Below are 25,230 nucleotides of genomic sequence, written 5' to 3' on the forward strand. Positions count from 1 at the left end.
ATAAATCTTACTGCTGAACAAAAAGTTGCCCTGTTTGTTTTGTTATGTTTTAATTTGTTGTTTCCCCTATACCCTCTGATGTGAGCTTCATAATTGAAAGGAAGTACATATTTTATATCTAGGATTATCATTTAAGTAGCATGTTGGATATGCATGATTTTTTACGTTACCTCTAACTTTCAAATTTTCAGCATAGGTAGCAAAACTTCAGCGTAAGCTGCTGTTGTGTTCCTGATGATGGGAAAAGATATGATTCCTATGCATAAAATGGGCAGAGAAATATCAGCGTGCAAATTATGGTACTTTGCATATTTGAATCAGAGAAATGTTTTCTTAAGTATAGTATGTGAGAAAACCTAATTTTCACCATGAGAAACTCCGTCAGAAATCAAGAGCTGGGGAAGGCTAACCAGTGAACGCAATCATGAGGCTTGTTTACCCACAGTGCCTTTCTTGTTAGAATAGTTTGAGGTTGGTGTTGTTTTTAGTGTGTCTTCAGTGATGTAACAATTGCCAGTATTGTTTTATTTCATGGTATCAAATAACTGAGGTGTTTTGGCACATTTCTGGACATTGTGTAGGTAACTTTCAGAACTTGCATGCATAGCTGTAGTTTAACATAAGTGCTAAGTTATGAATGGCAGATGTGTTGCGGAATTGAAAGTACTTTTATGTTTTGGATTTCTCAAAGAACACTGGCTTGAAATGTTATAATAACTTCAAGGTGTTTTCTTTCCTTTGTGCCTTTTTGAAATAGGAATGTTTGTGTAAGTTGCAACATAACCTAAAAATACAGATTTTAATTTTTCTTTAGTGACAAAAGGATGGGTAGGGCTATAAGTATGTTGATATGGGTGAAGGCACCAGACAGCATTAATTAAGTACTTAATTTTCCAAAGCGCTAATGTGCCTTTTATTTTCTTAATGCATTTCCAATTTGTTATCTCTCTTAACCAGGCGTATTGATGATGACAAGGGAAGAACTCATGAACTGGAGCATTCTGCTATAAAGTGTATGAGAGGAATTCTCTACTGCTACATGCGTCAGGCCGATAAGGTAAAATACTGTGGTGTGGACGGAAGCACTCACTTAATTCTAAGGGATTAATTAAGCTGTAAATGCTAACTCCTAAATATAGATAAAATTCAAAAGGAAAATGTAATATTACTGTGTGGTCCAGTAAAGAACAGCTGCTTCTTTTTTGCCAGGTTTGCATTGTTCTAGGAAACAAAAGAAACAAGAATTTTGCAAAGGGATTGAACAGCAAGGCATATTTGAAACCTCTTGGGTTTCATTTTGTGGTTATTTACCTCATTTAAACATTAGGTTGCTTGTACTGTGGGATTTTTTGTTTAATGCCTTTTGATTTATTGAGTGAAAAGATACAGAATTTCATTTAGCTAAGGTTAGAGAGGTTCTTTGGACTGTTAACTTTGTTATTGCATTTTTTCCGTTACATACATGATCATTAGGATTATTTGGGCTGCTTTCTTCAGCAGTCTTATTTGATGTAATACTGTAAATTCAGTAATCCAAAGTGAATGAGGAAATAGTAATTTATTTATGTTATAATGCAGTTACAATTTGTATATGTATATATTCAGCCTGTAATCCTCTTGTCAGCATACAAGGCTTCTCCTTGTCAAAATTTAGATGTAGTGGTTTAGTTTTGCATAATTAGCTTAGCAGTAATGCTACAGATAGTTAAATATATGTATTCTGTGTGATTATTTTAACTTGCATGTCACTGAGTTTAAACTGTTATTAAAAGTCATTTTCACGTTACTGTGAAGTTCACATTGCTTGTAAGTACACAAACTGGAATGTAAAATCTGTAGGCATGTGTCAGTAGTGGTAATAATAGTAAGAAATCAGCCATGTTACCAGCGGCACTTATGCTGACATATTTTTTCCATTTTCCTTGTAGTCTCAGATCGTTAAGTAATCTTGACCTAAATTGATCCTGTTACATTCAAGCTGTTACTTTTCTCTTTTACATGGAGCAGTTTGTTTTGAGGATGATAAATGCATTTATGATTAATAAGTATTAAATTAACACAGCGGTCAAATTGTTGATGTACTGGTTGTCATTTTTCACTTTCATTACTGTAAAAGGTTTCCTTTTCCTGCTGTGTAGTAATAAGCTATCTCAGTTACCTGACAGACATAATTCAAATTTGATTTTATCTGAGGGGCTTTGTATGTGCTGACCTCATTCTAAGGAATGGTAGTTTTTAATATCATGAGCTATATACACCCAAATGGTGAGGTGTGACTAAGACTCTATAGGTTATGCTACTTGTAAGAAAAATTGCAGATGTTGTCTTTTATTGCTAATGAACTTGACTTATAAGCTGAAATGCATTGAATATGTTCCCTAACTAGACATGATAACTCCATACGATATCACTTATTCTACTGGGCCCTACACTGTATGCTGTGTATTTTTTTCTGGTGGAAAGGTATGTTCCATAAAGGTCAGGTCAGCGTGGAAAATGTCATGAAACAGGATCTAGCTCCTGTCCATGCTGGTTAGAGCAATTGAAAGAACTGCTGCATAGCATGCCTTGAGGAAGTACAGAGAAGGATATTCTTTCATTACCTTCATTCTCTGGGAAGATTTCTTTTCTTTGCCTTTCTTATCTTACACTCCGACATTCCAGACAGGAAGCAAAACTAATTGTAAGACCATTGTAGTTCTTATTTCACTCCTTTATTGTTAATCTCTTGTATTAGAAAAGGAATGCAGTAGTTAATTACTACCTGAGTGGCTAATTCTGAGGTCCAGTGATAGTGCCCGTGAGTTGTAGTTGTTATGATCTGGGGTACTATTTTTCGTCTGTGAGCTTTGTCATCTTTTTGAACTATCAGCAGTTCTTTTCAGATGCTCCCTAAGAATCTCACCATTCATACACCAAATAAACTTATTTTTAAATTATTTTTAGTTTAAGAGGCATAATATCATAAAATGGTACAACGGGAGTTATTCAGTTGTATGGATTATGTTTCATAAAAATGCTAATTGTTATTCCCAATGTAAGTTTTGGACTCTCGGCCTCCAGCAAGAGCAGCTTTATACCAAAGTCTTAAGGGAGAGAGAAAGTTCTTTGCAGTCAAGTGAGGAAGTGGTCAGTGATGGTAGGCAGGTAAAGGGCCCAGAGTGCTGTAAAGAGAAGGCATGTAGCAATCAGCTCAAGTGGAATGGCTCCAAGTGTATGTATGTGAATAAGGAGGTACCTTTGGGACAGCGTTATGGAGGGGAAAGCTTTCATGCCCTTAATGGGAAATAAGTGTGCTTGGATGTCTCCCAGAAGTGCCCAGTCACTGCACTGTGGGGAAGAAACAGGAACAGTGATAAGAGTGTGTAGGTCTTGGGCTGTGATCTCAGTGGAATCGCAGAAGCATAGTGGGATAACTCATGTAACTGTGTATCCATCCACGTGATGGATGGATACAGGCATTTTAGGAAAGACAAGTGAGGAAGAGGAGTCGCCCCCACGTATGGGAGAGTATGGAATGCATGATACATTGCCTAAGGAGAGCTGATGAATCACCTGGAAGCTTATGAGACAGTATCCTGTAAGCACATTTCAGTTCTGTGACTTCAAAGTAGACATGACATACTTCAGCATGTTTTCTAGTAAAGTTTCAGCCCTTTTACAGTGAGGTGTTTGACCTGAAAATAAAGATAAATAAGCATCTGGAGTTTCCTATAAGATAATTTTTCTATTAAAACAAAATAAATTAGAAAAATTTTGTTCCACTATATGTTGACTTTATGTATAATGTAGGTTCTGATATATATTGGGATTGTAATTTCTAAGTTCACATAGCTTGATGCACATATAAGTCAATTTCAAAACACCTGAGTTATATGTATAGTGAATTTGCAGTTGTCAAGCAGACAGAAATCGTTGACTTTGTTTTTATGTTTATGGTCTTAATTCACTTTTAGGTTCAGCAGTTTAAGCAGGACCCCAAACCCTCTGCATGTCTTCATTCTGTTTTCAATGCACATACTGGAGATGAAGTCTTCTCCCATAATGAATATGGTCATCTTCAGGTAAAGCGTGTGTGCACATGTGTAAATGAAAGTGTAGATGACCTTTAATAATGATACTCTCAATTCCTTCATGATGGAGCATCTCTGAATTTGTTTAGATTTGAGTTAGATGTGTTACCATTGTAACATTGAATTTCTTTCTGCATCTTTTCATGAAAAGGGCAGACTGTTTTCAGATATAGGTCAGTGGTATATTTTGGTCACAAGGTAGTGAAATACCTGTGGGAGTTTGGAGGTGAATGGTTGTTTCCTTTTAATGAGACTGCTTTTTGAGACCAAATGACAGCTGTCAGTAAGTAATCCTTTATTAAAATATTAAATATTAAAGTATTTGTAATAGTCAGGAAAATGAAAAATTTAGTGTGATTTTTGCATTGAATTCTTAATTTTTATTTTAACATTCCCAGTTTAGTTGTCCATAAGTCCGAGCAATTTTCATTCATAGCAAAGATTTAATGGATACTGTCAACTGCTTTGTCTAGTTACAGATTTGTTGCTTATTATTTTGTGCAGTGGTTTCTACTCAGATTCACTGTCTAACTGCTCTATTCATTGTGCAATTGTCTTCAATTTTCTGAAGTGTTGATTTACTTTTTTTCTTCTTACCTTCAGACCCCTTTTTGCATTCTTAACTATGTCCTTTTGTGTTCCCATAAACCTATGTATTCTTAAGTCAGAAACCGCTACTGAAATTATTCTCAAGTGACAGTAAGTTGATAATTATTTAATTTCCTGGTGCCAACATCACCAAAATATAGTAGAGGTATTGGGTTCAGAAAACTTAAGTTCTGAGAAGAATGAATTTGGGAGTTACCCTAAGTTGGCATTTTGACATATCTGGCATTTTTGGTGTGTTTTTTTTTGGTTTTTTTTTTTGTTGTTTTTTTTTTTATCTGTAGCAGGAAACAACAGTTTTGGGACCTGGGAAGCGTTGTGTAATGGTTCTAATTCTCAATTTTATATGAATGCACATTTCCTTCTGTCATCTGGAGATCTCTAGCAGTCAGAGGGTAACGGTGGGAAAGAAAGGAGAATGCTAAGTAGCTGGCCAGCCAATGTTGCTGTACTTGATGCTTCTCAGATTGTATTAAGAAACTGAAGTTAGTGGTCTTTAAATCTTTTGGAGCTTATAGAATCTGAAAGATATTATTAATCTGATTGATTTATGATGAGAATTCAATTTATATTCTGAATAGTTACTCAAAATTTCATATACTGAAGTTGTGTTTTTATATCTCACTGAAGTAAGGTACACTTCTGTATTGAAGATTTAGAGGTTCTCAATTTTGTTGTAGTTCTGTGTAATAAAAGCAGTCTTACTTTGAGTCATTGATAGACTCTTACTTTGATTCACGGTAAACAAACATAATGCTCGTCCAGTACGGCTATTGAAGGTAATTATTGTTAGGAGTAAGTGTCATGTATTGCAACAAAAGTTTTACATAAAGGTCATCAGATTGTGAATGTTACAATTATACTTCTGTCGTGTGATAATGCTGAAGATCCAGTTATGGATAAAGTGACCTGTTTTTTAGATGTGCTGTGTGTTCTGTTTGATACGTTACTTGCCTTTGGTGAATTGCCACATATGTAAACTTGAGCAACTTATGACTGATATGACTTCCTATCAGTCAAAGCACAGTAAAAAGTATTTTATTTTTTACAATATAAATAATTGAGTTGTTTCACTTTTTTTATTGTTATCACATCAATTTATATAGGATAATGAATATATTAGGATAATATTTTTGAAGAACCAAAACTAATCCTGTGTTGTACCAGTGCCATCTTTATTAGTGAGTTTGCATTTAACTTTTTTGTTTGACTCTAGTAAACATAATTATTGTTTCTGTTCTATCTTTAATTACTTCAGATAAATGCTGTGTCATTATTTCTTCTCTACTTGGTTGAGATGATCTCTTCGGGGCTGCAGATTATCTACAACACAGATGAGGTACAAAATGATTTCTGATCTTATAGCATGCTTTAACTTGTCATTGCCAACTCTGAAGTAGTTGTTCTGGAAATAAACTGTAGATATTTTCTGTTTTTATTGGTCCTCATTAAATTAAATTTCTATAACATAAATGTTCATAAATGACTTCTCTTTAGATGAAACTAAGAGATGCAACTTACCTCCTCTCTCATGACAACCTTAGATCATGTGATAGCTTTGTATTATTTTTTCACAGTTGCTCTTATATCTGTGAGGAAGCAGAGTATATAATTACTCGTTTATTTAGCTTGACATGTAAATTATATTATCTTCTAGACATTTTCATTTAATTACAAAATCTTCAGAAAATAAGAGCATTGTCTACTGTCTCCTTTCAGTGGATATTCTTCACTTCAGTGTCAGGATGTCTGTGTTTTGTTGGTATCTACTCTAGTAATCTGTGTGAAAATGTATCAAAAGAAGCCCAGAAGAAGAAAATCTATGCATTCATGAATTAAAAATCATGGAACTATGGCTATCTAAGTCCTCCGAATGCACTGCTTCCAGCATTTAATTAAAAAACAACAACAACAACAACAAAACTCTTTTATGATGTTACCTGTAGAAGTTACAGTTGTGATAAAGTATCAGTTCAGGCTTAGGCTACCTGACTGAATAGTTCTTAGATATAAATATATATTTTAATGTTTGAAAAGGAAATGTCTTCCTTTTATTGCTTCTTTTTCCAAAATTGAAATAAGTTTTCACACCTATTGCAGATACCTTTTCTTTACAACATAAAAAGAAATCACCTAAACTGCACGTTTGTCTCTTTTGGCTTGTGGTTTTTTGGGTTTTTTTTTTTTTTGTTTGTTTGTTTTGTTTTGTTTTGTTTTTAAAACCCAAAAACATAAAAACAAACGAACAAAAAAAACCACCCAATTAAGTTTTCTTGGGCAATGGTAATGTATAAGAAGAATGGAAATTATATTTATTGCCACTCATGAATAATTTTACATATATCTTCAGCATGCCTGTCTCTTTGAAAGTCAGAATTCCGTGGTGAGTTGGAAGACTCAGCTTAATGAAAGTAAGATAAGATTGCTGAGTAACTTTGAAGCAATTGTGAAATTTGCATGGAAGAGCTTAGGACAGTTTCTGATCATTAATCTTCTGTAAACATTCTGTCCTATGTGTTCTTTCAGAGAACATGTGGCTCCAACATGTTTAAGTCCAACAATGGCTAACAGCTAGAGAAGCAAATACACAAGTAAGGTATTTTTCATAGAATCATATAATGGTTTGGGCTGCAAAGGACCTTAATTTAGTTCCAACCCTGTACTGTGGTCAGGGCTGCCATTCACAGATCAGGCTGCCCAGAGCCTGGTTAGACCTAGCTTTGAACGCCTCCAGGGATGAGGCACCCACAGCTTTTCTGGGCAGTCCATGCCAATGCCTCACCACCCTCTGAGTAAAAAAAAATCCACATAATATCTAATCTAAATCTCCCTTCTTTTAGTTTAAAACCATTCACTCTTGTCCTATTACTATCAGAAAATGGAAAAAGTCGATCTCCCTCTTGCTTCTAAGCTCTTTTCAAGTACTGGAAGGCTTCTGTGAGATCTCCCTGGAGCCTTCTCTTCACAAGACTGAACAAGCTCAGTTATCTCAGATTTTCTTCATAGGAGAGGTGCTGCAGCCCTCTGAAATGTTCGAATAATTCCTTGGAAAAGTGATGTTGTCTTTAAAAGGATGGATTCATGGGATCTCATGTTCCATAATTGAGCTTTTTGAGAATAATTAACATGGAATAGGAAGTTCACTATCAGTTCTAGTGCATGAAAATTTTCCTGTGAATAAAACTTATAAATTATCTTCTAGATTTTCAAGTTCTTTAATGAACACAAAAAACCCCCACCTTTTTCTGTTCCATTTTTTTCTGAATGAATATTATTTTGCTGGTGCACTGCATGAATGTAATCAATGACTTCCCACTTGTCAGTGAAATAGCATCTTTATGTTAACAGTGCATCACCGTTCTCATAAAATACATGCATAAACAGATGTTGGCAGAGTAGTAGGCAATGATCAGGATAACGATGGGTAGCAGTGATTACTGAAAAAAGTAGAAATAAAGGAAGGGTTGTATGTTTGAAACAATCATATACTACCTAACAAGTGTTGAAAAGTGTTGAAAAGCTAAAAAAGCTAAAAAGTGTTTTAGCACTGATTTGGTTATAAAATGTACATATCCATGATAAGAATAATTGTTCTATGAAGGTTTCTTTTGGAAACATTTTCTTCCCCTTTAGTTACCTGCTCCTTCCTGTTCCGTAAATCTGCTATTTGGAAGCTCCTAGTTAGTCTCATAACATATCTAACTGACCATTTTTCTCTGAAGTTCTGAGCAGTATCACTGGTGGAAAGTTATCAGCAAGGTTTTATAGTGATGCTTAATGATACTAATAAGAGTCACTGAGTGTTCTAGCTTAATTCAAACAAAGGTCATTTTAATACAGCCAAATGCTAAATTGTTGGAAAGAACATTACTGGGCATAAGATTGAGACAGTCTGTTTCCTTGAAAGTAGTAGCTATGAAAAGACTTGTGTGTAAATAATTACTTATAAGCATCCCACTGTTTTAGCAGTGATACGATACATAGAGGCAAGGAAGTTTGGAATGTTATATATCACTGGGGGATTGGTATTAGCATAAAGAGTGCATAAAGCAGTAACATTTTAAGATTTAAAGAAAATAATAGAGAAAAAGACAAAACAGATGTGCAGGTTACTTAAAACTGGGAGCCAGTGCCTTTCAACATTTCAGTGTTTCTACAACTCAGATGTTTGTCTCTTTTAATAGCGTAAATGAGGAAAAAGTGTCTGCTTAAGTGAGTCCCCAGCTATAGTTGTGTAACCTGAATATTCAGTTGAAACATGTTGATCCAAGAAGGGATTTTAATTAGAATAAATTGGTTCCGGTTTTATTTTTGTTATTAAAGGAGTGTGTTTGAATTTGCATAAATATATATTATTATCTACAGCTAATTTAGTAGAACTTTCAGCATATCATATGAGTTAAGGAGTAGCATAAAGATTTGTGCCCTCATTTTGAAGGATTTAATTTATCTTGCTCTCTGAAGTTATTTTTAGGAGAAATCTGATTTAAAAGATCAAACTGCCACCTTTTTGGAGCTCTTCAAATATGTGTCTTGAATATGAAATCATTTTTGTCCCTGGCTCTGTAGGGGCTTCCACATAAATCACATTGCCACCAGATTGGAGACAGATTTTAATGTTCAGTGACTGAAAACCATTTTTACAGAGAATATCTGAACTTGGGAGCATCAAAACTTTGAAAGAAATTTTGGATAGAAGCAAATCTGTCTTTCTGAGAAAATGAATAACAGAAAATATGCTTGAGTTTTCTTGAGCCTTTTTTTTTTTCTTTCCCCTCATAGGTTTCCTTCATTCAAAATCTTGTGTTCTGTGTGGAAAGAGCCTATCGTGTACCTGACTTTGGTGTCTGGGAAAGAGGAAGCAAATACAACAATGGCTGCCCAGAGCTACATTCAAGGTAAATGGGAGGATTTAGTGCTTTCAGATAAAAGGAGTGAATGTGCTATGAATAAAAAAGAATTGATGTAATGAGTAAAACAATAAAAAACCAACCAAACTAAAACAAACAATGCAAAATAACTGTTGGCACCTTTTCAGGAAATGGATAGGAAATGAAGGTAAAGGTTCATGAAAAGTGACTAAATTAATGTTCTGTAAAGACCAAGATGTATTTTGGAAAAATGTGAAGTATAATTTCATCATCATGTGCATACTGAATTAATCACATAGATACTTAGCTGTTTGAGTATTCAAATTACAATAATTATGTGCAGCTGCATGTGTATCATTCTGAAAATTATGTACAGGCCACGTGCAGTAGATCAAATTCACAAAAGTGCCTAGGAATTCGCTGATTTAAGTATGTATTGAATCATGGGTTTAGATTTTCTCATCTCTGCCATGTTGGGAGGAAGTCACTGTGCACTGTGTATAGGTTATAAGTATATACATACAAGTATAGGTTAGTGCACAGTTTATTTCCAAAAGAATGTTCTTCAGACTGTAGAAGTAACTGTATCCTTACCCCATCCCGTATAATACCAAGCATGTTCTTACTGTTTTAATGTTAAAATTGTAATATTAGAATGATCCACTTGATTCTAGAGGAATTGCCCATATGCTGTATATCTGTTTTTTGTAGCATGAATACTGTTTTCTTGATTTTTTTTTGAGCTTCTATCAATTGTAAAAGTGACTGTACCTGTTGTTGATTGTCATAATTATCATGGGCTTGAAAATAAAGCATCTTTTTTTCAGCGTTTAAAGGTGTTGCCATATGAATCCATGTTCCTCATTTTTAATTAATTTTTATTAGTTCACATACAGATGTATGTTTCAAACTGTAAATATAGTGATGCCACTGCAGTAGAACAGTTAATTGGGTATGTTTTTTCAGGACCTTTATAAAGCTGTAGTACCAGTATGAGAACTGAATACTCCAATATATTGGAGTATATGTTATAGTTATATAATTTGTTTTATTCACTCATTGTTTTTTACCCCTCTTGTGTCTATTAAATTGTCAAATACCAGACTACAGAAGTCTTCATCTGGAGAATTATGTATTTCCTTCCCCATCTCATCTCATACAAATTAGCAAAAGGAACTCTGAAACTCCTACATCTTGTACTGTTTGTAGCTTCCTGATTATTCAATACGTGAAGTTCCTTGAGGGGAAAACTGGAGAGACATTTTCTAGCCAGATGGAAATGGGCATGTTGTTTTGTCTTAATCTAGACTGGCATTTGTAGGTCAGTTTTTCTGAGGGAGAAGCTTTATGAGATTGATAGGCCAATCTAACAGATCACTGAGCTGGCACGAAAGGAAGTACAGAGATTTTTTTTAAGAAGTAAACTTTGATCATCTGAAATAGATATAGCCCCTATTTGTCTTTCCTAGTGTGCATGTTTGTACTCTGCTTTAATGTAGGGAACCAGCAGACAATTTTTTTCTGGTCAATAAAGGTCTCAAAAACATAAAAATATGGAAGATCAGTAGGTGTAAAAAGATGTAATTAGGTATTGTGGAGGAAACTCCTGGCTATGCTAAAATATTCTTTATGCTTTCTTTGTGCTACTTCTCTGGTGTATCTACTAAGCAATCTTTGAGAACATAATTCAAGAAGTGATTAGGAGGTATTGAGGCTGATCGTGCATGGCATTTATGTTTCCACAGTGGTTGTGGGTTGAGAATGAATCACTTAAATTTCAGTGTTGTGAATGCTTGACTTCTGGACTTAGAAACTCACAGAACCTGTATTTGTGTTCAGAATTAGAAGTTAATTCTCATATTTAATTGAAAGTGACATTCTTTTTAAAGAAGCTATTATATAATACAAAGCCCGTGAATAATGATTGCAAATTGTGTCATTTGTCACAAGATGTATATGTTTTATGTCTTTAGACAGTCTTAATATTCTATCTAAATACATTTCAAAACACTTCTAATAGTAAATAGCAAATAAATAGCAAATAGTATAAATAAAGATAATAATAAGATAAATAGCAAAGCACTCTGTGAACTCTTCACTGATGTGTGTAAATTGATGTCTTTTACTGATTCAGAGACAAGATTTTTAACAGCTTTTATTATAGTGTAGTCCCCTTCCCATATGGCTGAACTTCTGAAAAATTAATTTGTCCTATAACCATCTGATCAAGCAGCTCTCCAGGCATCTGCAAAATGTCTTTGCATCCCCCAGTTGTACTGTGGGAATAATGAAGTTGCCAAAGTGCAGTATTCCCACATTTCAAATCCAAAAAACACGTTCTTGCACATCTCTCTAGTGTACTAGTATAGGTGTTGTTTTGCTATAGAGTTGCTATAGTGTTGTTATTCCTTGTGTTTTTTTTTTTAACATTGCTGGTAGTGTTTGATGTTCCAAATCAACTGCAAAGTTTTTGGATGGAAGTGGGAAATTGTGAATGGGAGGAGGATTAAAGATGTGTAAGGTTCTTTGAAGATTTTTCTGTAAGATGCATTTTCGTTAGCAATTGCTGAGACTATGCAAATTTTAGTGTTTTACAGGGGTTGGATGGGTCCTCTGGAGATCATCTTGTCCAACCCCCCTGCTAAAGCAGGTTCCCTAGAGTAGGTTACTCTAGATCCCTAGAGGTTATCCTCAAGTATTTTACTGAGAGCATAATTCCAGATACAGAGAATTACAAATGATGTTTTGTTTAGGTGAATTTACTAATGCATTTAGCAAACTGAAGGTATAATTTCTTCAGGTTAATTTCAGGTTCCTCTGCTCCAAATGTACATCTGGGACAAATGCAGGCTATGATTGCAAAGTTCTTCTTGATAATGCATGAGAAATCGCAATCATCTACAGAGGGCCCTGACACTTGAAAAAAGACTAATGTCACACTCAACCTTAGAAAAGACAGAAATCAGAAAACTAGAAGCCTTACCTTAGTCCCTGAAAAAGATCATGCAGTGATCTTTTTCCTTTGAAACCTGTTTAAAAGCCTATATGCTCAGAAGTTATCATGAATTGTTATTATGGATTTACTTGTCACGAGTCATGGTTAGTCAAACCTCATGGTACATTTGGAATCAGATATTCCTCCTTTTGTGAATCCAGATCAACGAGTTATTATATTGAAAAGTTATTTTAAATGTTACAAGTTTAATGCCTGACACCTGAATTGAAAATTGTGATTAGGTAAATGTTCTGTTGGTACGTTGTTAACGAGGTCTTGAAATACGTGATGCCAGATGTCCAGTAGCAAAGTGAGAGCAGAAGAGGTTTTCCAGATGGTCTCTGGCATTTGATGATGAAGAAAGATGTTGAAAAGTAGTTTTCAAAAAAGCCATGAAATAACTCAAGCCTTACTTCATCATCAATTTATTAAAAGAGAGATGAAGCACACAATTTAAATCAAGAAAAAATGGTAGCTCTGAAAACTGTCAAGCACATTAAATTAGCCTGGACTTGAATTACAATATGCATAGTTTGCTCTATTAATTTGTTTGTTTGTTTATTTCTCCTCAGCTCTGTGGGATTGGCAAAAGCAGCTTTGGAAGCAATTAATGGTTTCAATCTCTTTGGAAATCAGGTAATAAAATTGAGGGTTTTTAAAATTTTTCCTTTTTCTTGAAAATCTGAAAAAAAAAGTCAGTTGCACAAGCTTTTCTTGTAGCGGTCAGAAATTACTTTCTTATTAGCACAGTCACAGAAATAAATGCACAAATAAAGAAGCCTGTTTTGACTAGGAATTTTTAGAGCTATTCTAATGCCTGAGATGAAAAGTGTTGTGTTTTAAATCATGTGTTGATGAAAAGCTGTAGCACCTATTATTGTCAGATTCTTTTGTCTTCTTTTGTGGCATAAAATAAGTGATTCTTCTAAATGAGCATTTCTGATGCTTACATGCTTTGTGGCACCTGTTATAATTTATTTTTTTTTTAAGATGTCCATTCATGTGTTTTGGTGTTGGTTTTCTTTTCCTAAAAGCTGATTTTACACATTAAGAACTAGGAGCTAATAAGGATCTTAAGTAGTGATCAGACATGATATATATACATTGTCAGTGTAACAGTAGCAACATTTATCTGCAACTCCCAGCAATTTCAAGCACCACTAAATGTGGCTGCTTGTATTTTTTTCAAATATTTTACTGAATTCTAAAATGGATGAATAAATTGCTGAAGCAAAACCAGTTTAAATGCTCTGCAAATTTATTCCAAAGATATTTTGCATAAGCAGAAACCATTTTGACCTTCAGTCAGCAGCAGTCTGCCTTTGTGCTTAGCTCCAGCTGTGTTTCAATAGCTTTGAGAAATCCTGCTGAGCTCCTCAGGAGGGACTTGTTTGCATCTGCATCTACAGTAGTACAACCTGCATAAATCATCACTGGGAACAACAGGCTGTTCAGCTTTTCCATGCAGATTTTTCCACTCATGCTGTGGAACCTAATAAATATAAATGCATGTTACTGTATCCGTCTTTCATATGTGCATGTATGTTGTACGTTTGTGTATCTCAGGACAGGGAAGTTTCCCTGTGCATTTGTGGTGGTATTCAGAGAAGACTCGATGTTCACTTACTGGTAGATAACCACATTGAATTATTCTGTTGTTTTTTTTCTCTCCCAAAATACCAAAATTATAGAAGCAGTAAATAAAAACAAAGTATTTCTGTAACAGATCGAAAATATTTTTTAATGTAGAAATGCACTGTTTAATTTATACTCAAATAATTCTAATTCATCTCTTGGTGTAATTTTTAGGTGCTAGGTACAATAAAGAACAAAGAATTGGCTTTTAATGTGCTCAGAATTTTACATACTTTAATGTAAAGAGGAGCTCATGTTTTTATAATGGTATTCATTTTTGTCTTCATTATACGAGAATTTATGCTGTTTCATAGAAAGTGAGAATTTTAAGAATACAGTCAAGGTATAAGCCTAACTGCTTCATCAGCAAAAGATGTTTTACACATTTATTTTTAATGTAACAGATAAATTGTTTCTTTGTTTAGTTTCTCATTAGTTCACTTCAATATCCTATGCTAAATTTCTTAAATTTATTCCCAGTCTATTGTGCATATCTGAAACAATATTTATAAATCTAGATGAAGTAGTTTATGTACCATATGTATTATTCTAGCATAGGAATTCTTTAATTACTCGTAATTGTGCAATGACTGTAGCCACATCCCAAAATTATTGTATTGTCATAACTGGTTGGTATGGAAGAACTGTTAAAGTGGGCATGATTGTTTATATTTAGGAGGTAGTGTGAACTGACTGTCTTTCAGCTTACATAACTTCAGAAAATTAACGTTCTGACTTGCTTCTTCACTTAGTTTAGTTATTTTTTGATAGAAATCCATGAAAGTTTTGTTACAAGTCCAGATTTTGGTCACTGCTATGGCAAAAACGCTCTTACTCCCTCCCTCCCCCTCCTTCTGGTAGCACTGACAAAACTGGGCACTGCTTAGAGGAATGGCTTGAGAATGTCTTAGAGATGGTGCATGCATCCTTTCACTGTATCTGCAATGAAAATGAGTATGTAAAGAACTAATCCTCTTACACATATGTTCTTTTGTGTAAAATAGGCTTATGCATCAAACTGTGTGTTAGCTTAGTTACACATAATTGTGTAGTAAGGTGGCTGAAATGGACTCCTTAAATGCATGATTAAAATTTGAGGTAATTTTCTTATTGAAATTTGATTAGAAACCAAGTCTTGGAGACAGATTGCTTCTTTTAAAATCCCAATAAAAAAATCTAGAAAATAATCTTTTCTATAATCTAAATGCATGTTTTATTTAGGTTGTGCCATCCAATACAAAGACATGAACACTTTTGTTCTTCACATGCTTTTTTTTTTTTTTTTTTGCCACATTTTTTATTTGTCTGCAAAGTGAGCTTGTGCTTAAAAGTAATGAAGTGCAACAGAACAACCAAAAGGCAAATCATGTTTATTTGCCACCAAAGTCCTTTTCCAAAGTGATACCTCAAGTGAATATCCAATTATTTGTATTCTAGCACATTCAATGAAATATTCAACATCTCCACTTGGAACATTTCCACAATCACAGGGAGGGAAAACTACTTTTTTGTTTTACCTCAGTACAGCCATTGCTGATCAAGAAGTAATGGAATACATTATGACTTGAGTGTCATAATGATACATGACACATTTCATAATCATTAGTGGACAAAGACAGCTAATTTTGTTTAGAATTTCAAGTTCTTTTCTCAAAATATTTTAAATATATATTGTTCATTTCCTGATTAAAATTGCCAGCTACCAGAGTACTACCATTGGTAGAACAAAGAGCTAGTTAGTTTCACCAGGATATGCCAACCTTTCTTCATTTCTCTTTAAACAAATTTGCATTTACAGGGCTGTTCCTGGTCTGTTATATTTGTGGATTTCGATGCCCATAACCGTAACAGACAGACTCTGTATTCATTGCTGCCCCGAGAGTCAAGGTCTCATGTAAGTAAATAGAGAAAATGAACAATAAAATCTCAACAGTATGGAGAGAAAATAAATGGATATGAATGTGACTTTTCATTTTACAATGACTGTTTTCTTCTGCTTAATAAAGATGGGAACTTGTTAAGTTGTTAAATATGTGCTTGTTAAACAGGACTGTTATGCAGTACCTCGCTGAAGTGGAATTGTGATGGCAGTCTTTAAGTATGTTGAGGTTAGAATGGTAGCCAGTTGGTAGCTTCCTAAATAATTTCAAGATGAAACAATGATGGTCTGCAGCATGTTAATTAGGGTTGTAGTCTTGCTTATTGTTTTGTTTTTATCCTGGTATCTGAGTTTCCATTATAAATTTGCTGCCTGCATTTTTGAAGCAGCTAAAAGAAACTTTTAGCTTTTATTTGTTCTTTTGTTGAGGAAAAAAGGCCTTTAAGATTTAATTCTCATAAATTGCAGAATATGGAGGATTTTTTTGTTATTATAAACTACAGCTACAAGTAAATGTTTCATCAGTGAGTAAATCTAAGTAACATAAGTACAGATTAATTAAAAAAAAACTAAAAATGAAGAGCAGTGGTGTTCTACTTTTTCATTCTGTGATTTAATAGCATTTTTGTTCATGAAACAGACTATTAATCTTCATCATTAATGGTTTACTCAGTATGTAGAAGAATTATGGCAGAGTTACAATACTGTATAATCAAAAGGTACAGTCAGATAATTTTTTATGCTTTTCTAGATCTCCTTTGCTGTTTATTATTTGTTAAAGACTTGATATATGCCAACAGAACCAATTTCATAAGTTATTTGTACTATATAATCTTCATATCCTCCTCACCACCACGCCATTATGGCTTCCCGTCAGTGATACTGTTGAAAATGTAGTATTTTAAATGGTCTTAGATGTATCAGCAGGAAGGAACAAGAAAATCTCGGTTTGGTTAACCTAGTGAAAGAGGTCCCTGCCCATGGTGTTAAGGAGGAGCTAGATGATCTTTAAGGTCCCTTCCAACCCAAACCATTCTATGATTCTGTAAGAATTAGAACTTAAAACTAACTTTTTGTACTTCTGTAAGCTTACTTGTAGTGGTGATATCCTAGGGAGTAATTTTGGTGTGTTTTTCATTCACAGTATTTGCACGTGTTCCTTGAGCAATGTCACTTAAATTTTTTTCATGAAATGAAATCAGACAAGCCTATTGTTACATCACTTGGAGGAAATTTATGAAAAACCTTTTCAGCAATGATTAAATAATCACAGTTAACTTCTTGTGATTCTCTTTGAGCATAGTACACAACAGTGTTGTTGTTTCCTCCAAGAATAACTTGGAGGATGTTTATTTGTTTCTAGAAACTTGGAGTTTTACAATGTATTCACTTACACCTGCAGATTATGAACTGTAAAGTAGGTCACATTTTGAGTCAAGAGTTGTCTTTTAAATCATATATGTGAATACTGTGTTTCTAGTTTATTCTTAAACATTTTTAGAGGTCTTATTTTGCATGTTATCCCAATATTGGTATTATGATTTTGGTAAAGATTATGTTTCAAATGTATGCTTTACTGAGTAATTTAAACAGACTTTGTGCATCCAAAAAATGTTGGAGATTTAGTTGAATTTATAATACGTTTTTTTCTCCTCTCCTGCAGAATACCGATGCAGCTCTTCTGCCCTGTATCAGTTATCCTGCATTTGCTTTGGATGATGAGGTTTTGTTCAGTCAAACACTAGATAAAATTATTAGAAAATTAAAAGGAAAATATGGATTTAAAAGATTTCTGAGAGATGGTTACAGAACTGCACTAGAGGACAAAACACGCCGCTATTATAAACCAGCAGAAATTAAGGTAAAGAAGTAACTGATACCAAACCTAGGTTTTCTAAAATGTTTAGGCCATGCTTAAAAAAATAAAGCCAAACAGACGTCCCTTTTAGTATTTGCAATCTGAGATTCCAAATTGCTTCAAATGAAAGAGATGCATTTTGTAATTTGGCATGTGTGGTTTTGAGAGACTGCCAAGTCAGCAAGTTAGCTGTTGATTTGTTTTGTAATGAATGTGCTTCCATTTACATTTAGCATACAGATGATTTCACATAACAAATAAGGAAGTTATTTATCATTTTATTTAATTTCACAGCTGACTACAGTCTGAGTGTATAGAAAACAATTTTGCTTTAGACCACAGCGTTTATCAGTAAAAGGTATCTAAATTAAAATTTAATATTTTACTCACCAATAGTTTCTTAGTGGAAAATGAAACATAAATGATATAAATATTCAGCTTGAGGCACTTAAAGTGCCTGTATAATTTAGAGACTGTAAGCTAAATGAAGAGCTGGTATCCTAAAATGCTTTGACATTCACTTTTGTCTCTTGTTGCTTTGCTTTTGGTTGTATGAAACATGGAAGTACATTTTGTTAAACCAAATTGCTGAAATATCTGATTGATTTTTCTTCTTTTTAGCTTTTTGATGGCATTGAATGTGAATTCCCTCTGTTTTTTATTTTCATGATAATTGATGGTAAGTATGGCTTTATTTTCCTATTCTATAGAGGCATTACAGAGATAAGCCCTTGGATAGAAGATATAAAATCATATTTTTGCCCTGCATGAGTGAATTGTAAGAAGTGACACTAAATATCTCACTGAGATTTTTAACCCTTATAGGTTAAAAAACACAAACAACAAAAAGAATACTCTAAAAAAAAAATACCCCTCAAGCCAAAACATCAGAAACCTAAAAACCAAACCACCCATATTTTGTTATTTGTCATGTGAACTCTGGTTTTGGAATACAGCTAGGTTTTTTTTTTTTTTTAAATGCCTGTGCTTCCTGGCCATTTTACATATAGCCAGTTAGGTTGAAAAAAAAAAGATATATTAAAAAAAATACAACTGCCAACAGACCTTGTCTTGTAGTTAAGAGATATAGCAGAAACATCCACAGGATGATTTCAGGATGGAAGCTAGAACTCACATGGAAGGAATGTCCAAATAAGCAACTGAGTACAGATTACAGCCATCATAAAGCCATCATTTGTTTTCAGCCTTGTGAATGGATGAAAATCTGGCTGGGTTTCCTAGCTTCTGTTTATTCCCTCTGGTGTGTGAAATAGTTTTCATGTGAAGATGGTGAGAGGCTACCTGCTGGGTGTATGTGTGCTTACCCATAGCTTCAGATGTTTTATTTGAACACGTAGTAAGGTTGCACAACTGATTTTTTTCTGAAGGAATATGTCACATTTTTCAAAAGCTGTGAAGCTTAAAACCCAGGAGAAAGGCATTGTCACTTCATGCTGCTCTCTTGCATTTTTAAGTAGAACAAAAAATATTGTTATCTGTACCTAAAGGTAGCAAAGGGGTTTTATTTTGTTTCGTAAGGAAAAATTACAAAGTGAATACCTTGCAAATACTGTTCTTTAATTTTTTTATTTAGTTTTTATCCCTGTATAACAATTTCATCAAATACAACAAATGTTAGTGGAGTTTGTGCGTGTGTATCCAAATCCAGAAGCTTCTTTCATGTAAAATTTGAAGCGCAGGCAGAGCGACTTAAATTGTTGAAATAACAGAACTCTATTATAAGGTGTTCTGGCATGTTTGTTTTCAGTGACTGAGTTAATTGCTGGTGATTTTCCTTTATCTTATCTTTGCCTTTCCAAATTCACGCTTCTGTGAATACAAAAAGACTGCTGTACTACTGATTTCCCTTTGGTATTTTTCTTAAAAGGAGATTATTTAGGATTCTGTAGATAGTAGATATGCATCCACAGCTGTGGGGAAAGATTGAACTAAATAAACCAGTCTGATTGTTTTTTGGCTAATATGTATTTGAATAGCAGTTTTGAAAGCTTTTTTACATGTCTATTTGAATCTGGAGGATTATGGTATAGGATGAGTTAAGGAGGGAAACAATATGGCTGCTTTCAATAGTATGGAAGAGTGTGGTAAATGAAAACAGTGGGAAGAAATGACACGCACAGGAGTGAAAGATTGACTGTGAAAATATTACACTTGACTTATTTCCCTTTATATGTTTCAAGGTGTTTCAGTTTTATAAAAAAAAAAACCTGTATGATTTGTCAAGTTTATCCACTTTTTCTCTGAACAGAAATGTATATGCTATTTTTGATACAACTTTTCATGTAAGGACTGGGGATGAACTGAACACTTGTAATAATATTCATCAGACTAATTTTGAGATAATTAAGTTGGACTAGAAAAATATTTAAGATGCTAATATTCCCTAAGTTATCATTTCCTCCCCAGAGGCATCATCATAAAGAGTTGACCATTATATTTAACATCTCAAGGCATGTCAGCTGTTCTGAACCTCTGTCATATTAAGATATGATATCTGTGTAACTTATCAAGGTGAAGATTCCTTCCAGCAGTCTTCTGAGGGGAGTTTTTCAATTTACTTCTTCAAATTTTATTTGTTCTTATTTCTTGAGAGTTTTAGGCAACTCATTTTTAGATAAGCTTGAAACTCTGTTCTGATTATTTAGAACCAGCCTGGCACTCAAGCTCTGCTTCATCTTTCTTCATTAATTAAGGAAGTTAATTAGAGCTAGGTGGGCAGGGTGTCTGTGTTCTACTCCCCTTTATGTCCTATGTAAGTTCAGAGCTCTGCTATGTGCTGCAACTTGACAATGATTTCAGTTTAAGTTAATAAAACAATGGCTGATTCATGATCTCTGCAGTAATTAGTTGGAACAGTAAATATGCAGTTAGAGTTTATTCTTCTACTTTTTCATGAACTATTTAGTGTGTTGGCACTGCGCCGCTGAAAAATAAACACTGTATTTTTCTTCTGCAAACGTGAAGTTCACAGAAGTTATTTCTTCCATTAATGAATTACTGTTTTCCTTTTTTTTATTTGTGTTTGTTTCATAGGAGTTTTTAGAGGAAATCTTGAACAAGTTAAAGAATATCAGGATCTTCTGGATCCTGTGCTTCAGCATACATCTGAAGGTATTATTTGACAATTGTTCTTTCAAATCACTGTTTTGTTTTATTTTTCCTTTTATCATAAAATTACTGACATTACTGAGTATTGCAGTCAGAATTATGTTTCTTGTAAAACACAAGTATTAAAATACTCTATTCCAGGTAGACAAATTGCATCATAAAAGTGTGAAAATAAAAAAAATTTGATACTGTAAAAATGATACAGAAATAGAGATAAGATTTACACTGTATGAAGTCATTCCTTCGTCATTTCCCTATGTTTGAATTTTTTATGAAGTTCACCTTGAAGCTGCATGAACATTCTAACTACTCACAGTCACGTATTTTCAGTGTTCCATCTGGGTACAGTTGGGAATTACTTGAATAATTTGTTGACACAACTTTCTAAAACGTAACAAATAATTTAGTGTATGCACAGGAAATACTTCCTAGCTTAGAGCAGTGAAACTGGTGACATTTTAAAATTAATAAAAATTCTCTTGAAGTGTACGCTTCAGAATTTTCATGGAAGTGGCAACCAGTTTTTTGACTGCCTACAGGCAAATCCATCCAAAATTCATTTTCAAAGATGGAAAAGACCACAAGTTTGACTGGGGGCAAAAATAGTCAGAAAGCAAAATAAGCTTCAGTATTCTGACAGTCTGGTTTTAAAACTCAGTGTCTTCACTCACCTGTTCTTGACATCTGTTGTACTGTTACACGAGCACAGTATTTTGATCTTACAGGTCTTCTCCAACCTTAACAATTTTGTGATTCTATATTCAATATATAGAAAACTTCTTGATTTTACTGATATTTGCTTTTTTCTGATTAATTAGTGTATGAAGTTGCATGGATTCTAAATTAGTTTAGTGGTTCTTATCATAGAATGTCATCGTCAATGCTTCGTCTTAAAATTTCTATGTGTCCTTTGTTGCTTCACTTATTTGAATATTCTACCTCTAATAAATTACTTTCACTTCTCAGTTTTTCTCAGCTTCTTGCCAGCAATTACTGGTTTTAGTGTACACAAATAGTCAGAAACTGCAGCTTAATTTTATCACCTTTTCTTTATCTAAATACATTCCAAATTAAAGCAATACTAAGTTGAAACTTATTTTTGCAGTAATCACATTACTGTGATTGCTTTTATATTAGTCAGTCTTGTAATTGTTTCTAAATTCCTTATTCTGTTCACCCAAAAATGTTTGAAAGTGAAGTAGATAATCGTACAAGTAGATCATAATACCTGTGATGTAAATATAGTTACAAGATATGCTAGTTTCAAATGAAGAAGTTACTTTCTTTTATTTCATTCCAAAATCAAGCTGCTGTTTTAAACTTTGTATTGTGCACTTGCAGAAAATTATAGTTTTTATTTAATATTTGACTACTTCTAGTCGTCGTGGTTTCAATTTCAAATAGTTGTTTTGTACTAAGATGGCTGTTAAATGTAACAAGAAAATCTCAGGCGTTTCATTTTAATGTGGATTTCATTTCTGTTGGTTCTGGATTCTTATCCGTTGTGCATTTTAGTTTCTGTGAAAAAATTTTGTGCAATAGAGATGGAATGTGTGTTCTGGGAAGTAGTTGTGTGGCAGTGTTTGGTGAAAAATAAAGTAATTTACCTCTGAGGTGTGAGAGAAAATGAGTGACAACAATCTTTCTGCTCAGTCAAATAGGTATCAGGTTAACACTTGAGCTGTATTAGGGAAATACAATCAAATAATAATGAAAATGGAATTCATTTACTAAATGTTTTTATTCTAAAACTCCGTAGGATGTCCTGTTGTACCCAAATATTACTATGTGCCAGCTGATTTTGTTGAACTGGAAAAGAAGAACTCTGGCAGTCAGAAACGATTTCCTAGTAACAATGGACGCGATGGAAGGTTTTTCTTGTGGGGACAAGCAGTTTATATCATTGCAAAACTCCTAGGTAAGATGCTGAAGAAATTCTATCAGGTTTTGATTTGTTGTAAGTGAAGGATATTTATTTGTTAATGGTTTTTTTTTTTCAATCTGATTGAACATGCTGGCTTGAGTTTTCAATAGACTTTGGGCAGTGTGGATAGCATGTATGTCATCTGCTTTGGCATGCGTTTGGTAGGCAAAAATTGCTTCTTATTCTTCATGTTGAATTTTTATGCTGCATGTAGCATGCTGTGACGTTTGCTGGATTATATTATAGAACATCAAAAATCTTTTTAACAAGATAGGTTTCTCAATTATTTCTTTTCCTTACTTTTTTTCTTATTTCCTTGCTTCTGTGTGGACATACACAACTATAGAATTATAAAATATTCCAAGTTGGAAGGGACCCACAAAGACCATCGAGTTCAGCTCCTGGCTTCACGCAGGACCAACCAAAACTCAAACCCTATATCTGAGAGCATTATCCAAACTCTCTCTAAACTCTGGCAGCTTTGGGCTGTGTTCACTGCCCTGAGCAGCCTGTTCTGCTGCTGACCACCCCCTGATGAAAAACCTTTTACTAGCAGCAACCTCTCCTGACTCAGCTCCATGCATTTCCCTTGGGTCCTAGAAATATGTTAGTTTATGTATCTTATCGTGGCATAACTGTTTCTATACAAGTTGTAGCAAATAATGATGTTTATATGTGTGCTGAAGCATTTAGTTCAAATTATTTATTGCTTTAAACAAAACATGTTTAAATTTTGAATGGTTACAGTCTCAGATAAAAGTACCAGTGTTTTCTTCACTGTATATTATTTTTATCCTTCACTTAAAGTAAACTAGATCACTTGACACTGCATTTTGAAAACCACTGAAGATCACTGTGGTGAATTTTTGTACAAATGAACTCTTGGTCTCACTTGAGAGGGCTCAAGGACTAATGCAAAAACAGTTCTTAGTCCAGAACACAATTTTAATACGTCTTTTTGGAGAAAGATGTATTACTTCAGTTGAACATGCCTAGCATTTCGCTGACAATCACTAGACCGAGTTCTGTAAACTTTTTTTTTCTGCCAAGTGCGTAGGAGGATCGAAGGGGAGTTGAAAAATTCAAGATGGGGGACAGAACACTGCTTGTATCCTTAGAACTTCCAGATTAATTGCAGCCAGCACTATAAACAAAATGCAAGCAACTTCATCTTTAACAAAATAAGTTTTCCTCTTACCTCTCTATATTAGCCAAATAACCCTTAAATGTCTGTAGTAATTCTGCTAATATTAATCTTATACTAATATCTGTATTAGTATACACCTAAAAATGCTGGTGAAATACCTTGTTTATTGTTTGCAAAATGCTCTTTGACTGTGCTGTTGACTGTTGTAACCTTTTGCTTCATATCAATTTTTCCCTCTGCTGAGCTTTCTTGCATTGCTTTTTTTGTAGTTGTCCTAACAGCTGTTTCCTTTGTTGCTTTTTGAATTTCATCTCCACCATATTCAATACTTCTTGCGCGCTCTCTCTCTCTCTCTCTCTCTCTCTCTGCTTTCCAAATATTATTTTCTTTATTTCCTCAAACTCATTGAAAATATATGTTGGATTTTTTTTTTTCACAAAGCTAGGTGTCTTTGCCTGTGATTGCTATCAGATATCAGTGACTCCATTTACTCAGTTTATAATTGGTGCACTCTTTTCTGTGTGGAAACTTTGTCCTTGATGAAAGTCTGTGTGCGAGTTACTTTGCTTGTTAGTTGATACTTATTAATTGGAAACCTGACTCCAAACACGTCAGTTTTACTTGTTCCCCATTTCACCATCCATTTCAGAAATCGGGTTGCCTCGGGGTTCCAGTTAATTTGTATTTGCTCAGCCTCCTTGCTTCTCTTCTGTAGGTGAGCATGTGTGTAGCTTTCAAATAGGGCCTTCATTTTAGAGTAAGGGAAAGTAATACCTGGACGTGAGGTGTTCAGCTGTTTTAAGCAATTGAAAATGCACGCATTTGAGTGGCTATGTATTACCTTTCCTTCACTTCTTATTACAATTTTTACTTTCTTTTTATGGATTCAGTGCTTCCTAGAGGTAAGGTATATGTTTTTAGGGGCATTTTTTTTAGAGTACAGACCAAATTGCATTCCAGTAAACTTGTATTTCTGACAATGATGAATATACACTTAGCATCTTCTTTAGAATAACAGCATCAATACTGAAAATTAGGTTAAACCTCATAATATTGTTATCCTGTCTTCAATAAGAAATGATTTTGACCATATATTTAAATTTCTGAGCAGTG

The 25,230-nt window shown here is 34.0% G+C and overlaps 1 protein-coding gene across 4 annotated transcripts in view; it reads left to right on the forward strand.

Moving 5' to 3' along the window:
* Window positions 1-25,230, forward strand: part of PHKB (phosphorylase kinase regulatory subunit beta) — a gene marked incomplete at both ends in the record, with an annotated part of 65,291 nt that overhangs the window by 11,034 nt on the left and 29,027 nt on the right. For all 4 annotated transcript variants that reach the window (XM_079541263.1, XM_079541262.1, XM_079541264.1 and 1 more), the window contains 10 exons: window positions 958-1,057; window positions 3,957-4,064; window positions 5,938-6,018; window positions 9,462-9,577; window positions 13,118-13,181; window positions 15,979-16,074; window positions 17,723-17,920; window positions 18,539-18,596; window positions 20,972-21,049; window positions 22,806-22,964. In XM_079541263.1, the coding sequence (XP_079397389.1) occupies window positions 958-1,057; window positions 3,957-4,064; window positions 5,938-6,018; window positions 9,462-9,577; window positions 13,118-13,181; window positions 15,979-16,074; window positions 17,723-17,920; window positions 18,539-18,596; window positions 20,972-21,049; window positions 22,806-22,964 (1,058 nt within the window). The remainder of the gene's footprint in view (window positions 1-957; window positions 1,058-3,956; window positions 4,065-5,937; window positions 6,019-9,461; window positions 9,578-13,117; window positions 13,182-15,978; window positions 16,075-17,722; window positions 17,921-18,538; window positions 18,597-20,971; window positions 21,050-22,805; window positions 22,965-25,230) is intronic.

Source organism: Tetrao urogallus, assembly GCF_951394365.1.
Source record: "Tetrao urogallus genome assembly, chromosome: 12".
NCBI lineage: Eukaryota > Metazoa > Chordata > Aves > Galliformes > Phasianidae > Tetrao > Tetrao urogallus.